Below are 18,407 nucleotides of genomic sequence, written 5' to 3'. Positions count from 1 at the left end.
AAAGTCAAGATTTAATGTTGTGAAATGTATTAACAAACTCTACATGAGTATTTGTTTTATAGATTATCTTTTATTTTTCAGATTGAGTGGCTGTAACCTGTCAGAGAGAAGCTGTGAAGCTCTGTCCTCAGTTCTCAGCTCCCAGTCCTCCAGTCTGAGAGAGCTGGACCTGAGTAACTCTGACCTGCAGGATTCAGGAGTGAAGCTTCTGTCTGCTGGACTAAAGAGTTCCCAGTGTGCAGTGGAAACTCTCAGGTCAGGATTTTTTCCACAGATGATCATTTTAAAATGTGATTTATATTATTGTATAAACAGGTAACTTTTATACAGCTGTCAAGTGAACTTTTATTCACATTTGAGTGGATAATTGGACTCTGAATTACTAAAAGTTGTTATAGTCATGTCTTTGTTTATTTGAAAAAAATACTTCATTTCCTTCCTAATTTAAAGATTTAGGCTTCTTTGGGCCCATAATATATATATTTGATTTCTTTAGGAATAAAATTAGGAGGATATTGGCGACTACTGATTGGTTCGCTGTTTGTTTTTTATTCACTGTACTTACTTAATTTTAAAGGCTGATTTCTCAAAATGAGATGTTTATCTTTTCTTCTACAACACTTGGAGCCACCAAATCTTCTTGCTTGATTTATTCATTACAGTTTGATTTTAAGAATATTAGACTCGTAACATAATAAATATATTTATTTCACTTCTTCTTGAGAGAAAGAGAGGGATGACTGGGTGAGCTCCAGTGGTTCATCCCAGCAGAGAGAGCGGCACACTGGGCTGCAAATGATCACAGTAGTAATAGCCATAGTTTGATAAAACAGGCAGTCTTACCCTGTAGATAATGGTGCCGATCCGGGGGAGGGGACTCGCCCGGTACTAACTACATACTACTAACTACCTCATCCAGATGTCTTCCCTACTAACCCTGATAAGAAGTAACTGCAGTAGCCTTATAGGTCAAATCAGTTTCACCTGTTAAAGGTAGCTCCACTATTAATGGTGTCACTTGTTATTTCTGGGATGAGTTTAGTAGCCTGAACAGCTGCTTAAAGGAAAGGTTATTTTTATTATTATTATTTAATTATTAAGTCCGCGGTAACCTGCAAGAGCTTTTTGCACAAAAAATAATACTCAGACTTTTAGGTTTTATCATTTTACACAAGGTTTAAAAGTGAATGTCCACAATTGAATTGCAGAAATTGTTATTGAGCTAATACTGATGTAGTTGTTATCTTTGGTAAGGAGAGGTTGGAGGAAGAATGAGCACAGTCAGGCCTAAAGATGCTCTTAATAATAATAATGGATTGCATTTATATAGCACTTTTCGAGACCCTCAAAGACCCTTTACAATCCCACTATTCATTCACTCTCACATTCACACACTGGTGGAGGTAAGCTACAGTTGTAGCCCCAGCTTCCCTGGGACAGACTGACAGAAGCGAGGCTGCCATATCGCGCCATCGGCCCCTCTGGTCATCACCAGTAAGCGGTAGGTTAGGTCTTGCCCAAGGACAAAACGACCAAGAAAGAGAGAGCTGGCTCATCAGAAAGACAAGCTCATCTTGTAACCTACTGGTTCGCTGGTCAGCACACCAGCTGACTAGTGAACCGGCTAACTAGCACACTGGCTAACTAGCACACTGGCTAACTAGCACACCAGCTAACTAGCACACTGGCTAACTAGCAGATCAGCTAACTAGCAGACCAGCTAACGGCAGCCACAAGCTGAAGGATGATTAAATGTAGTGGAGATATCAGGGATGACATTGGTGTGTCTGATTCACTCTTTAGCACTCTGGTCACTCCGGTGTGTCAGCCAGAACACCACTGAAGGCCAAATGATCCCAGCGTGTCGAATAAGGAGGTTAAGGTTTGGTTTGAGGCACTTTATTCTTTCACTGATTGATTCTTGCGGCGGTGATCATGTGTGTGGTTTCTTACAAAAAGGAAGTACACAATACAAATACATGACAAATAAGATGAATAGATAAGTTACATATCCAGTTATATGTATGTACATATATGTACATACGTCAGTATAGCTAATATAGCCATATATAAGGACAAAGATCACAGTACTATAATGCAGTAATGTTAAACACAATGGTGTATATCTACATAAATCTGTCCTATCAGTGATCAGAGTACTGTAGTATATTTCTACTACATAAACAATAGAAACTAAACGGCATTAGTGTGACTTTAAGTTACCATCAGTACAGATGAACTGATGGTAGTTGTACAAAATAAAGGCATTGCAATTATTGTGAAGGGCTTCTGGTTAAAGTAAGATCAGCTGATTACCTCATAACAAATTGTTTCCTATAGAACGCAGCTCCCACTCTTCATTAATATCATGTACTGTACTCCCAAGTTACCATGGTTACCCAGCCACGCCCAGTAGTCTCCAGAGAGACCAACAGCTGGTGCACGTTGTAATGCCGTGGCTTTCGTAGTCTCTCCTTTTTCTACAGCTCATGTGTTCTTCTTGTGATGGTGCGTCTTGAGGGAGGCTCATACATGCCGTCATTTGTTGATCCTAAGAACGTTCCTCAGACCGACTTCTTCAACAACAATAATCGGCCTGCAGTTTGTAGCTACTCACTTCACTGTGGCGTTTGTTAGCTTGTCTTTCTTTGGTTTATCTAGACTCCTCCCACAAGCTGATCCTACGTAGTCTGCCCAAGCCTCTCACCTCTGTTTGTTTGGGTGGTTTGTTTGCTGCCATCAACAGTGTGTAATACATTTAAGTGATACTTCAGACTTGAAGTACTCCGACAATAAAAAACTCAACTTTGCTTACAAATAACTTTAGTTGTATCAACACTGCCCTCTGGAATAGTTAGACTTTGGTGACAAACTGATGTGATCTCCATGTTTCCTTTGTTGGACTGTGGGCGAGTGTCAGAACTGAATGTACTGAGTAACATGTAGAGTTTAAATATGTGTCAGTTCCAGTTTTAGAGCTCTAAAGTGCAGCTATCATGTTAGGAATAGACAGTAAAACTGAGCACACTGAGGTCAAATCTTTATCCAGTTCATCTGTAGGCTGAGCTCAGTCCATCCATTTAGTGAAATGATGTTTAAAGGTCTTCTTGTTCTGTGAGCGTGCACAGATCCTGAAGCAGAAAGCCTGGGTTAACAGAGAAATGATCATCACTGTGATGATGCTCATCCTCTCTGACTGGGATTTTATCAAAGCAGCAAACACAAAGACAGCCTGGCTATGTTGGACTGGGTGTGGAAGCAGCTCCCAGTTTGAGTTCAGGAGACAGACACCCTCTCTACTTTGAAGATCAGCTTCAAAATTTCCTTTTTGATAAAGCTTATAGTTCGAGCTGGATCAGGTGACCCTGAACCATCCCTCAGTTATGCTGCCATAGAAATGGATAATAGACGGATTGTTGTTTTGTGTGTCTGCAGCCTGTCAGGCTGTCTGATTGCAGAGGAAGGTTGTACTTCTCTGGCCTCAGCTCTGAGCTCCAACCCCTCCCATCTGAGAGAGCTGGACCTGAGCTACAATCATCCTGGTGACTCAGCAATGAAGCTTCTGCCGGCTGGACTGAAGGATCCAGGCTGGAGACTGGACACTCTCAGGTATGGAGATAATGTCTGATAGAGGAGGAAGAGCTGGAAACATTTCCTGTGTCCTTCACTCACTTCCTGTTTGTTTCCTGCAGATGAGACATGAACAATCACACATGCAGGAATATTTTCAGCGACAGACACACTAGTCTAGCTGGATAGTACATGGATACATTCACAGCTGAATTCACAATAAATTTGTTCTCAAGTGCACATTTAGCAGCTACTGCTAATACTGTTTTCCCTTTGCTTTCTACAACTTGAACAGCTATTCCTAAGTAGGCCACTTTGCTCTGCTAAGGATTTGTGTGACCATGATGGAAACTCTGATAAGCTAAAGCTGCTAAGCTAAAGCTGTTTATGGGCCCTGTTAGAATCAATATTTCATTCTCATTCTGTTGTTTGAGAACAATATTAACATTTCACATCATTATAACACAAGAGAAAAGGGTATTAGCGTTAGCTACTAATGCTTATTCACCTCAAATTAGCTTTAGCTGCTAATGGGAGCCTACTTAGCAAAAACCCTTCACATCGTTATATTGCAAGGGAAAAGAGTCACTTATGGCAGCCTATTTAGCATTAACGTCACATCATTATAACACACGAGAAAAGGGTATTAGCATTAGCTACTAGTGCTTATTCACCTCAAATTACTTTTAGCTGCTAATGGCAGCCTACATAGCATTAACTCCTCACTTTGTTGTTACCCAACGGAAAAGAGTATTAGTTAGTTACTATCATTTTTAATAAGTAAGAGAAAACAGTGTTAGCATTATTGGATAATGCTAACTCACATTAAACTAGCATTAGCTATTTACAACAGCGTACTTAAAATTAGCCGCTCACATTGTTAAAAAGTAAGGGAAAACAGTATTAGCAGTAGCGCACAATGCTAATTCATGACAACGTAGTATTAGTTAATAAGGGCAGCCTACTTAGCATTAACTGCTCAGTAATATAATGCTAATTCACATCAAATTAGCATTAGCTGCTCAAGTTGTTATAAGGAAAGAGAAAACGGTATTAGCATTAGCTGCTAATAATTATTCACCCCTAATTAGAGTTAGCCCCTAATGGCAGCCTACTCAGCATTAACTCCTGACGTCGTTGTAATGCAGGGGAAAAGAGTTACCATTATCGGATAATGCCAATTCACATCAAATTACCATTAGTTAATAACGGTAGACTTCGTAACAGTGTGAGCATTAGCTGTTAATGCTTTTTCATCTAAAATTAGAATTAGCTACTAATGGCGTATTGTTAAAAAGTACGAAAACACATTGTTAGCATAAGCGGATAATGCTAATTCACCTCAAATTAGTCTTAGCTAATAACGGCACCTGCTTAGCATTAGCTGGTCACATTGTTATAAGGCAAGAAAATATGGTATTAGCATTAGCTGCCAATTTCTATTTATCTAAAATTAGCTTTAGCGACTAATGGCAGTCTACTTAACATTAACTCCTCACTAATACAATGCCAATTCACATCAAATTAGCATTAGCTGCTAACATCAGCCTATTTAGCACTAGCTACTCACATTATTAAAAGGGAAGGGAAAAGTGTTAGCATTACCCGATAATGCTAACAAACTCGCATCAAATTAGCATTACCTAATAACAGCAGCCTTCTTAGCATTAGCTCCTCACATTGTTATAATGCAAGGGAAAGTAGTTAGCATTATTTGATAATGCTAATTCACATCAAATTAGCAATAGTTATTAACGGTAACACACATCACATTGTTAAAATGTAAGAAAAAACATTTTTAGCATTAGCGAATAAATTAGCATTAGCTAATAACGGCAACCTACTTAGCAATAGCTGCTCACATTGTTAGAAATCAAGAGAATATGGTATTAGCATTAGTTGCTAATGCTTATTCACCTAAAATTAGCATTAGCCACTAATGGTAGCCTATTTAGCATAAACTTCTTAATGCTAAATGAAGTTAATTAATGCTAAATAGGCTTAACTGAAATGAAAGTAATGTTAGCATTAGCTGCTGATATTGTTAAAAGGTAAGATAAAACATTGCTAGCAGCAGCGGATAATGCTAACACACATAATAATTAGCATTACCTAATAATGGCAGCATTCTTAGCATTAGCTGCTCATATTGTTATAATGCAAGCGAAAAGAGTTGGCAAAAACATGGTTAGCATTAGTGGATAATGCTAATTCACCTAAATTAGCATTAGCTAATGATGGCTACATACCTAGCATTAGCTACTGATATTGATATATAGCAAGAAAATATGGTATTAGCATTAGCTTTTAATTTTTTGTCATCCAAAAATAGAATTAGCCACTAATGGCGTCCTATTTAGCATTAACTCTTCACATCGCAGGGGAAAAGTTAAAATTGAATAAAAAAGGTGTTCACATTAGCTACTCGTATTGTTAAAGTAAGAAAAAATTTTGTTAGCATAAGGGGATAATGCTAATTCAAATTAGTATTAGCTAATAACGGCAGCCTACTAAGTATTAGCTGGCCACATTGTTATAAGGCAAGAAAACATGGTATTAGCATTAGCTGCCAATTCCTATTCACCTAAAATTAGCATTAGCCACTAATGGCAGTCTACTTAGTATTAACTCCTAACTAATATAATGCTAATTTACATCAAATTAGCATTAGCTGCTAGCATCAGCCTACCTAGCACTAGCTGCAAAGATTGTTAAAAGAGAAGGGGTTAGTGTTTGCATTACCCGATAATGCTAAACTCGCATCAAATTAGCATTAGCTAATAACAGCAGCCTTCTTAGCATTAGCTGCTCACATTGTTATAATGCAAGGGAAAAGAGTTAGCATTAACGGATGATGCTAATTCACATCAAATTAGAAAACATGGTATTAGCATTAGCTGCTAATGGTTATTCACCTAAAATTAGAATTGGCCACTAATGGCGTCCTATTTAGCATTAACTCTTCACATCGCAGGGGAAAAGTTAAAATTGAATGAAAAATAGTGTTCACATTAGCTACTCATATAGAGATTGACAGACCACGTGACTTTCGCGCATTGCATGCCGGTAACTCGTGGCAAAACAATCCAAGTACCGCATCAAATGCAAGCATTTGCAGCACCGCAAAACGTTCATTCTCTGGTTCCAATACCTTGCTTTTTCTTTGCCCCCCAAAAAAGTTATGTACAAAACGAAGGAGAACAATGCCGGTCCGTAAAAAGACGGACTTGATGAAAAGTCAAAGAAAAGATACGAGGAAAAAAATCAAAGGAGTGGAAGGGTTAGACCCTTACGAGCACACAGAGGGACAAAATACGTTAGCGTGCTGCCCAACTTTCACCACGCTCATATTTATAATTATACGGTTCTTGGAGTGAGTGCATACACTCATGAAGTTTAGTAACTTCAGGTCACTGCAACAAGCCCCGGTACAGTTTACCGACGGATGGGTACAGGACCTTGAAATGCACCGTGTAGAACGAAAGACCATCGTACGTATCATAAGTTTACCAGTCTCACAAATCATCTTCATAAATACACATTCGCTAACAGTTTATTAATGGGAACTTTGAGCTAAACGGTAATTAATTAGTAGTGGAAATAATTTCTGGTTCGCGTTACAGAAATGTAGCAGTGACAATATTGTATGCTGTAATCGTACTGGGCAATTAGTGATACAAAAAAACCTGTTTTATCCTGTGAATAAAAGTATACGTTTTTGTCAATGTACCATGGTAATAACAGAAGCGAAATGCGATATTGTGTCAGGACAATTCACTATTTATGCACAATAAACAAAGGAGCATAGCGACAATTTCTGTTCAGCACCAGACTTGCTTGTAACCTATATCACCAATTGTGTTATGAGAAATGACGTATAAACTACTACAAAACACTGACCTTTGTGGAAATGTTTGGAGCAGACTAACATGTGAGCTGGAGTGTTCTGGGACGTTATATTTGGTCTTTGAATGGCTGCAATCCAGGCCATCTGTCGCCTCTTTTTACTTCAGAAACATGACTCGAACAATTTCTCTTCAACGACGTAATCCGATAAAAAAAACGATCTCTTTACCCGTCGGCTTTCCGTGGCTGTCATGCGACCGGCTATTGCAGTTAATAATACAACAGCTTCTTGACAGTTTTTTGTGTTTCTTTTTATCGCTGTATAACTGATTTCAATTGAAAGCCTGCGTGCGCTAGTACCTCTTGCCACGAGTTCCCAGAATTCTTTGCGGTTTTACCCTTGAATGACGTCACATTTTCAATCTCTATTGTTAACAAGTACGAAAAAATATTGTTAGCATAAGCGGATAATGCTAATTCACCTCAAATTAGTATTAGCTGATAACGGCAACCTACTTAGCATTAGCTGGTCACATTGTTATAAAGCAAGAAAATATGGTATTAGCATTAGCTGCCAATTCCTATTCACCTAAAATTAGCATTACCAGCTAATGGCAGTTTACTTAGCATTAACTCTTCACTAATGTAATGCTAATTCAAATCAAATTAGCTTTAGCATTAGCTGCTAGCATCAGCCTACCTAGCACTAGCTGCTCACATTGTTAAAAGGGAAGAGAAAACGATATTAGCATTAGCTGGTAATAATTATTCACCCCTGATTAGAATTAGCCGCTATTGGCAGCATACTTAGCATTAACTCCTCACATCGTTATAATGCAAATGATACTAACTTGCATTAAATTAGACTGCTGTTATTAGCTAATGCTATTTAGCAGTAGCTGCTCACATTGTTATAAAGCAAAGGAAAACGATATGAGCATTAGGTTCTAATTTTGTATTTGCCTTAAATTAGACGTCGGTGCTAATGGCGGCCAACTTAGCATTAGCAGCTCAGATGTTGTAATGCTAGGGAAAAGAGTGTTAGCATTAGCCGTTCACATTGTTATAAAGTTAAGGGAAATAGTGTTAGCATTAGCTACTCACATTGTTAAAAAGTGAGTGTTAGCATTAGTGCATAATTCTAATTCACATCAAATTAGCATTAGTTAATAACGGCAGCCTATTTAGCAGATAATGTTGACCTTTGCCCACTGGAAAAGTTAAGAACTTAAGATTTAGGAGTGTTTCTCGATAGCTTTCTCATTTGAGAAACAAATAAATTCTGTTATTAAAACCAGCTGTAAGGTTTATATTGTTGATTGTCATTTATGCTTAGAAATATTTACTCATATATGCCTAGAGTTGTATAATCGATTGCATGATGATAGAGGTTTGATCCTTAGTAGTCTGTAAAGACTTTGTGTGCCTTCCAGAGTGCTCTGGCATGCACACACCACTTGGGGCCATGAGAGAGGTCGTACCCTCTCTTACTGATTTATGGTGTACGACAGGGGTCTCAAACTCAATTTAGCTGGGGGCCGCTGCAGGCAGAGTCTGGGTGAGGCTGGGCCGCATTAGGTTTTCCACAAGAAAGGCATGGTTAAAAAATTCCAATCTTCTCAAATCTCTTTATTTATTTTTTTAACACAAAATATGAAAAATAAACAAATCAAAAATTAATAAGAAAATAAATCAATCTGTAATACATAAATTAAATAATAATAAGATCTTTTTAGTCAGTGAACTTGTGTGTTTTTTTCAGTCTTCTATATCTGCTGTATTTAGATTGAAATGTCTGTATTAACAGTTCTATAACCTTCTTCTGAACATGAATGGAACACTGTAGAAAATGAACTGTTCTTCTGAACATGGCTTCTCTTGCCTACTCCTTGCTGCTAGAGACCTGGCAGCGTTTCCTCTCGCATAGCCGAGGCAGATTTGGCCTGAGGGAGGAAGCAGTTGCGACCCTCAGTGTGTCTTGAAGATGATCACCCGTAAGTCTGGACCTGTACTTGGACTTATTGAAGTTCAAAGTGGAGAAGAGCTTTTGGCACAAGTATGTGCTACCAAAAAGGCACATGGTCCACTTGAACATTCGGGAAAGCCGAGGGAAACTAGGGCTCAATTCTCTCAAAAATTGTCCAAGCTTGTCTGCTTTTCCACTCACCTCCCTGAACTTTGCTTTGAGTTCAGAGTTGCACTGCAGCTCAATGAGCTCCATTTGAAGCACAGAAGGGGCATCTTGCACATCTAAGGAGAAGGGGTCCGCAAAAATTTGAAAGGTGGCTCTGTGTGTCTTGAAGTCAGCAAATCTGTGATCAAATTCTTCCTGTAGCCTCAAAATGACATCAACATACTTGTCAGCACTGAATGGTGTGCCTGCATCCACGAGTGCCTTGCATGCTGGGAAATGGCAAAGGTTTGTCTGAGAGAGCTGAGCTTTCCAGAGCACAAGTTTTGTGGAGAATGCTCTCATGTTGTCATAGGCAGCACTGACAAGTTGCCCCTGGCCTTGTAACGTCTTGTTCAGTACATTAAGCTCATGTGTTATATCAACAAGAAAAGCTAAGTCCATGAGCCATTTGGGATCAGTTAGCACAGGAACACTAACTCCATCCTTCTCCATGAAGGCTTCACTTCTGTTCTCAACTCAAAAAGTCTCTTTAGTACATTTCCCCTGCTGAGCCAACGTACCTCAGTGAAGTCGAGCACATCCCCATATTCTGACTCCATTTCCTCTAAAAAAGCACAGAACCTTCGGTGCTTTAAGCCCCTGAATCTGATTTGGTTGATGCATTTCACAACAATAGACATCACATTGTCAAACTTCAGGCATTTGCTGCAAAGGACCTGCTGATGGATAATGCAGTGCAGAGCAATGGCCTCCTCCACGCCTTCCTCTTCCAGTTTCTTTTTGAACAAGTGCCACCAGTCCATTTTTCCTCCCTGTCATTGATGGCGCTCCATCTGTTGTTATTCCAACAAACCTCTTCCATGGCAAACCAACATTCTCACTGGCATAAATATCTGCTGAGCGGTGGTCTGGCCATGCATTGGAATTACTGTGGCCTGGTAAATGGCCTGTATTTATATAGCGCTTTACTAGTCCCTAAGGACCCCAAAGCGCTTTACATATCCAGTCATCCACCCATTCATACACACATTCACACACTGGTGATGGCAGCTACATTGTAGCCACAGCCACCCTGGGGCGCACTGACAGAGGCGAGGCTGCCGGACACTGGCGCCACCGGGCCCTCTGACCACCACCAGTAGGCAACGGGTGAAGTGTCTTGCCCAAGGACACAATGACCGAGACTGTCCAAGCCGGAGCTCGAACCGGCAACCTTCCGATTACAAGGCGAACTCCCAACTCTTGAGCCACAATCGACATACATTGGGAGCTGGGCAGTGTCGGTGATGTCTGTGGTCTCATCAAGAGCGACTGAGTATACACTGAAACATTTGGCTTTCTCACACAGTTTGTCATAAATGTCACTTGACAGGTCAGAAATGCGATCTGCTGCGGTGTTGGCAGAAAGGCTGATGTTGCTAAACTGACCTTTCTTTCCCGGACAGACTATATTTGCAGGCTGCAATATGCACTTTTAGACAAATTCACCTTCTGTGAATGGCTTCCCTGCTTTAGCAATCATCTCACTAACCACGTGGCTTCGACTGCTGCATTATTCTCTTTGGTTGCTTTCTTGAAGAAATCTTGCTGCCTCAGTAGATCTGTTTTAAGACTGGCAACCCGGTTCGCTCTCTCATCTCCCTGGTATGTTGCATCCACCTCAGCATGTCTAGTTGTGTAATGACGTTACAAATTGTATTCCTTGTGCACCGCAACTTTCTTTGTGCAAATAAGACAGGTCGGGGTGCCCCTGTGCTCAACAAAGAAATATTGCATTTCCCACTTTTCCTGAAATTGTGGGTGCTCATCACCAACCTTTCTCTTCACCGCAGGCTTTGAAAAAGACATGTTTGGGGCTGTGTAACATTTATAATTCTACTTGGTGTCACTGTTGCATTGAAGTTTCAATCAAGCGTTTAGCCGACGGACGGGGAACGTCTCAACACGTAGAGAACGTCATTTCTGCTTCTTTTTCTTGCAACCGTAGCATGGCGATTGGCAGATAAAAAGCCGGTTGCAGTCTCCTTTTTTTTTATGCTCGATGTTCATGTCTTTCATGACGACACGAACACCGTGGCATTTGCAGATGGTAGAAAGTACAGGGATAGTGAGCGCAAAAAAGGCGACTGCTCACGGCGCCGGGCTGTTGTTACAGGAGAAAGAAGCGGAAATGACACCGTGACATATAACAAATAACATCACCTGTTTCTGATGTTAGTTGTTTTGACTGCTTTTACATTATATTGAAATATATGTAATGTTCATGTATGCTGCAATGCAAACGGAGTGATGCAAATAAAAAACATCGGCGCACAAATTACGGTGCGACCCTATAATTAGTCCGGGTTACCGGGGACTGTTATTGCCGATGAACAGGTGTCGCTATGTGACTGCAGACTAAATTGGGCTGCATTGAGTTCATTACTTTTCTTTTATCCCGCCGCCTACGCATCACTTTGAGAGTTAATATGAGATCTCTCTCTGTGAAAAAATAACTAAAACTCCCACTGACGTGTGTATAAATCTATATACGTATAATGTCCCGCTGGGCAGCAACTTAAAAAAACCAACTTTTTTTGAAGTGTTGTGAACGCAGCGCGCTGGGGCGAATGTCCGCGTTTGCCCAATAGAAAGGAGGAAGCCAGCCAGGCACAGAAAAGAAAGAAACACTCCAGGGCAACGCTGCTGTAACTTTTACTCATTGAGAAATGTTTCCCTGCTTGCATCAAGCCCGGCTGGTGTCCCCTGAGATCCATATCCCACCCTGATTGGTGGGTTAATTCAGCTCCGCACACAACACTGTAAAGTGTCATACATTATCAAACTAACATTAAATTTTCATATTAAGGTGGGGGCCAAAAACTATCGTCCTGCGGGCCGCAATTGGCCCACGGGCCACAAGTTTGAGACCCCTGGTGTAGGAGGACACCTACTCTGTGTCTGGTTAAGTATAAGAGCCCTTTGTTAGGGGGACCACTGGACTCTTAGCACCAGCTTTGGGGTCACAGGGTCACATCTGGAACACACACACACACACACACACCTACACTATGCACAGACTGGTACTCTTTGTTCATACCTGTGTAAGACGTCATATGTTAATGAACTTATGCATATTCATGTAACCTCAATAAAGAGCAGTGTTACGAGGGAGCAGACGAGAGCGACTGAGGTCAAGTGAAGGAACGGCGCTGTCACAGTTCTCTCCCTCATGAATTGTCTGGTTCCAGCGGTGGGTCTGTTCTAGACGACCCAAGCGCGCTAACTCATTCTTCAACTTCAAGATGGCGCTGGTGCGTGTGGCTTGCCAGTGTTATGTTTGTTTGTATTGATTTTATTGACTATTGTAATAAATGCCAACTCTCTCTTGGTGTATGATCGCCTAACCCTACTGGATCTCCGACCTTCTGCCAAAGGCTGGGCAAAGTGGAACCAAGCTGGACATAAAACTTTGCCCCCGCTAATATCGGAGATCCCGGCTCACCTGTGCCGTGTTCCAGATCCACCATTCCGGCAAAAGTGCCGTCGCCGGGGTCGAAGGGCTGGCTTCCTGGTGAAGCTGAAAGCTTTGTTAAGGTATTCTCTTAAGCCCTTATCAAGAAAACAAGGAGCGGTGCCAAACTTCTGTTTCTCTCGGCGATCGTTGGAACCTGTCTGTGCCTGGCTGGTACCTGTGCAGCATCTTCTCAGATCTTCTACCTGGCGATTGCTGCTATTTTAATTCCCCACGTATGTTGGGCCGAGGAGGAGGAATAGCTACGATCTTTAAAAGTCATTTTAAATGTAAGCAGCTATCAACCCCGTCGTTCACCAGCTTTGAACTGTCTGTGTTTGAGCTGGGCTGCTCTCACACAGTGTTGTGTGCAGTGGTTTATCGGCCTCCAAAATACAATAAGGACTTTGTGAGTGACTTTGCTGACTTCTTGGCTGAATTCATGCCAAAATATGATCGTGTTCTTATTGTTGGGGATTTTAATATGTGTTGTCCTGATATGCCCATGGCGAAGGGCTTTTTAAACCTTATTGATTCGTTTAATCTGGTGCAATGTGTGACAGGTCCCACACATGAACGTGGACACACACTTGATCTTGTTTTATCTCATGGTTTTTCTGTTCTTAACATAGAGATTTGTGATGCTGTGTTTTCTGACCACAGTCCTGTGATGTTTGAAGTTCCTCTTGCCTGTGCCTCAGTTAAACCTCGCGCTGCTGCTCTGCGCTGTCGTGTTTTTAACTCCTCCACTGCTGAACACTTTTCAACAGTCTTTGACCAGATCTGTAAGATCCCGGATTTTTTATGCAGCCAGACTGAGGAACTGAGCTCATGGTTTTATTCTACCTGTCGGACTGCTTTGGACACTGTGGCTCCATTAAAAACCAGACGGCCTAAAACTAAATCTGAGCCCTGGCTGAACGACATGACCCGAGCTGTCAGACGCGACTGTCGTCGAGCTGAGCGCAAGTGGAAAAAGGACAAACTAGAAGTGTCGTTCCAGATGCTGAAGGACTGTTGGCGTCAATATCAAAGAACTGTAAAAGATGCCAAAAGAAAACACTTATCTGACATTATTTTGTCAAACTGTCACAACCCGCGTGTTTTATTTAAAACTATTGACTCTGTTCTTAATGCACCACATACTGACTGTATCGAGCCCTCATCAGATGCCTGTGAAAATGTTTTACACTTTTTTATTGAGAAGGTCTCCTCCACAAGGGCTCAAATCTCTCCTTGTGCTTATGACCTCTCAGTCTCTGTTTCCTGCTCTGCTGTCTTTGACAGGTTTGAGCCTGTGACTCTGTCCTTTTTAAAGGAGACTGTTGGTCATCTTAAGCCTGCAGGGTCTCCAAATGATGCTGTCCCTCCTCAACTTTTAAAAGAGGTGTTACCCACAGTTGGTCCTTTGGTTCTTGAGCTGGTAAACCATAGTCTGATGTCAGGTGTTGTCCCTAAAGGTTTTAAACATGCAGTAGTCAAACCCCGATTAAAAAACCTGCTCTTGATCCTACGGTTCTTGCAAATTACAGGCCTATCTCCAAACTACTTTTTCTTTCCAAAATTCTGGAAAAGGTAGTTTATAGCCAAATAATGGCCTTCCTGGAAAAGCAAAATGTTTTAGAGGTTTTCCAATCTGGTTTTAAACCCTTTCATAGCACTGAATCGGCCCTTTTAAAAGTTTTTAATGACATATTTTTAGCGACTGATGCTGGGGACTGTGCTGTTCTTGTGCTTTTAGATTTGACAGCTGCGTTTGATACCGTGGATTATGCCATTTTATTCTCTCGTTTGGAGCACTGGGTGGGAATTAGGGGCACAGCACTGGAGTGGTTCAGGTCCTACTTGGCGGGGCGAACTTTTTGTGTCAGCCTTGGTGACTATGTGTCATCCTCCGCTCCCCTCTTGTGTGGTGTCCCACAGGGCTCAGTTCTAGGCCCCCTCCTCTTCTCTTTATATCTGCTTCCTCTTGGTTCTGTACTGAGAAAGCACGGCATTCCTTTCCACTTTTATGCTGATGACTGTCAGATCTATGTCCCTCTAAAGAAAAAAGGCAGATACCTTACACAGCCATTACTTCAGTGTCTCGATGACATTAAGGCTTGGATGTCTGTTAACTTTTTAAGATTCAATGATAAAAAGACAGAGGTGATGGTTTTTGGTAGCCCCACTGAGACCCCCAATGTGTATGTAGATTCCCTGGCAGAGTATGTTAAGCCAACTGTCACAAACCCGGGGGTCAAAGTGGACTGTGGTCTGAAGTTTGATAATCAGATAAAAGCAGTGGTAAAATCTAGCTTCTTTCACCTCAGGCAGCTGGCAAAAAGCCAATTCTTTCACGGCAGCACTTTGAGACAGTGATCCACGCCTTTGTTAGCACTCGGCTGGATTACTGTAATGCACTTTATATTGGGGTCAGCGCATCATATATTAGTCATCTACAGAGGGGGCAAAATGCCGCAGCTCGTCTTTTAACTGGCACTCGAAAGTTTGAGCACATTTCCCCTGTTTTAGCTTCACTTCACTGGCTGCCTATTTCTTTTAGGATACATTTTAAAATTCTTTTATTTGCTTTTAAAGCTCTCCATGGCCTAGCCCCATCTTATCATAAACAACCAGAAGAGTCTGTTCAGTGACAGGTTGCTTCTCCCAAAGACAAGAACCAACAGACTTAAAAACTCCTTTGTCCCACACGCCATCAGACTGTTTAACTCCTCTCTGGAGGGAAGAGGGAGGGGAAACAGGAGGATAAAGGAGGGGGGAACAACTAAGCTGTAGTGCCTCTCCACTTCACTGTGCAATACCTTTTGTGCAATACTTTTTGTTAATAATCAGCAGTGCAATAGACTCCATACTTGAAATGTGCAATTCACTTGTATTTTTATTTTTATTTTTATTCCTATTTATTCTATTTATCCCCTTTGTATATTTTATCTATATATGTCTTTGTATTTATATATGTGTGTATATATATATATATATATATATAATATTCTTAACTCTGTAACTTCTGTCGGTGCTGTGCTTTTTGGAAAACAAATTTCCCAGAGGAACCTATCCGAGGGATTAATAAAGTTTTATCTAATCTAATCTAATCTCTCTGAGCTGCTACAGCCTTATACACCCACCCGCTCTCAGGTCAGCTGATCAGCTGCTCCTGAAGATACCCAGGACTGGGCGTAAACTTAGAGGAGATCGTGCTTTTGCTGTAGCAGCTTCAAAACTGTGGAACGAGCTTCCTTTAGAGATCAGACAGGCCAGTTCTTTATCTGTTTTTAAGTCACTCTTGAAAACCCACCTCTTTACCCTGGCCTTTGACACCATGTGAGATGTTGGTTTTTTATTTTTATTTTTTATTTTAGTTGTTTTTAGGTGATTTGATGCTGTTTTATCTTGTTTTTGTTTTAATATAGGGCTGTTTTAATTTTATGTTTTATGTGTTTTATTTATTTATTTTGCTGTTTTCTGTTATTCTATTGTTTTAACTTATTTTCTGTACAGCACTTTGTTCCTGTGCTGGGTATTTTAAAGTGCTTTATAAATAAAATTGGATTGGATTGGATTGGATCACCAGCTTTTTCCACTGGTTACCAGTACGTGGTAGAATCCACTTCCAGATCTTGTTGTTTGTCTTTAAATCTCTGAATGGATTGGCTCCATCTTATCTCTCTTTAACAAAATAATCCAAGTGGAGCCCTCAGGTCTGCAGATAAGTAGCTTCTGACCAGAACTAGACGTAAAAACAGAGGTGAGCTTTATCGATCGCTGCAGCCAAACTCTGGAACAGTCGCCCTTCACATCAGGTCGTCACCAACACTCGACATTTTTAAAACCCGGTTGGAAACACATTTGTACTCTGTAGCTTTCAATTCTGACGAGTCTTTATAGTAATTACTGTGTATGTTTCCTATTTTCTCTCTACTCTGTGCAGCACTTTGGCTCAACCTGCTTTTAAATGTGCTGATAAATAAATGTAGATTTCTTTGAATAAAACAGTGGAGCCGAGCTTTGAGCTCAGTGTGTAACAGTGTGTGTATGAGAGCCATGTAATGTCCATGTGTGCATGCTGACTGTGCTGCTCTGACCCCCCTCCTCCTTTCAGGGTGGAACCTGCTGGAGTCCGATGGTTGAGACCAGGTCTGAGGAAGTGTAAGTGTGTTTTTAATGGGATTCATGAAAACAAAGCAGCACACATTCAACCATCTTCATCATGTCAGGAGTCATCATCAAAGTGTCAATCAATGAACAGATGATGGATCAATAACTGCAGCTGGATTGTGTTTGTTCTCTCCATCAGATTCCTGTCAACTCACAATCGACACAAACACAGTGCACACAAAGCTCCAACTGTCTGACAACAACAGGAAGGTGACATGTGTGGAGGAGGTTCAGTCATATCCTGATCATCCAGACAGATTTGATGTTTACTGGCAGCTGCTGTGTAGAAATGGTCTGACTGGTCGCTGTTACTGGGAGGTCGAGTGGAGAGGAAGAGTTTTTATATCAGTGAGTTACAGAAGTATCAGAAGGAAAGGAGTCAGTGGTGACTGTTGGTTTGGACACAATGATCAGTCCTGGAGTCTTTACTGCTCTAATGATGGTCCTCAGTTTGTCCGGCACAATAACAGATCAACATCCATCTCCTCCTCCTCCTCCTCCTCTGTCTCTAACAGAGCAGCAGTGTATGTGGACTGTCCTGCTGGCACTCTGTCCTTCTACAGAGTCTCCTCTGACACTCTGATCCACCTCCACACCTTCAACACCACATTCACTCAAACTCTTTATCCTGGGTTTTATGTCTGTCCTGGTGCCTCAGTGTCCCTGTGCTGAGTGGGGTGTAAAGAGTGTCTCCTGTTAGAGAAACACTCTGACTGTTGAACAGATAGTTCAGTCTGTACATGTCTGTCTCTTTCACTCACAAACACGTTTTCAGATTCATGGATTCAATCAGTTGATGTTTGAAACTCTTCTAAATGATTCCTTGTAAACTTCTTCCTCTTCAGTCACAAACAAACAGGAAGTGATGTCACATGTGTTCCTGTCCACACAGCAGAATGAGTCTATTGCTGACAGTGATGTACAAACAGAGTGAGCATTTCTGAGGCCCAAAATAAACTGAGTAGTTCACTGAATGAACAATGGACTGTGAGCTCAGTTCCTTCATCATTAGTATGGATTATATATGTATATGTATTATATTAGTATCATATATATCAGGTGCTGCTGCTGCTGGTTTCAGTCATTGTGCAAATGTGCTGTTTGTAAGGTTGTAAAGCTGCAGTCAGCTGAGACTGAAGAAGTCACCTGATCAGTGAGCAAACGTTTCTGAAAACGTCCAGATGAACAGAATCAACCTTTTGGGAT

The 18,407-nt window shown here is 41.1% G+C and overlaps 1 protein-coding gene across 1 annotated transcript in view; it reads left to right on the top strand.

Annotated features, from left to right (window-relative positions):
* LOC148098656 (uncharacterized) overlaps positions 1-18,182 on the top strand; it is a 31,327-nt gene extending 13,145 nt beyond the window's left edge. The window contains exons 10-13 of the mRNA XM_087851403.1: positions 82-255; positions 3,436-3,609; positions 17,146-17,192; positions 17,341-18,182. Coding sequence (XP_087707529.1) covers positions 82-255; positions 3,436-3,609; positions 17,146-17,192; positions 17,341-17,873 — 928 coding nt within the window. The 3' untranslated portion in view covers positions 17,874-18,182. The remainder of the gene's footprint in view (positions 1-81; positions 256-3,435; positions 3,610-17,145; positions 17,193-17,340) is intronic.
* The last annotated feature ends 225 nt before the right edge of the window (positions 18,183-18,407 follow it).

This window comes from Neolamprologus brichardi, chromosome 14 (assembly GCF_056152115.1).
Source record: "Neolamprologus brichardi isolate AB-2024 chromosome 14, ASM5615211v1, whole genome shotgun sequence".
Lineage (NCBI taxonomy): Eukaryota > Metazoa > Chordata > Actinopteri > Cichliformes > Cichlidae > Neolamprologus > Neolamprologus brichardi.
This window is presented reverse-complemented; position numbering and strand designations above follow the sequence as displayed.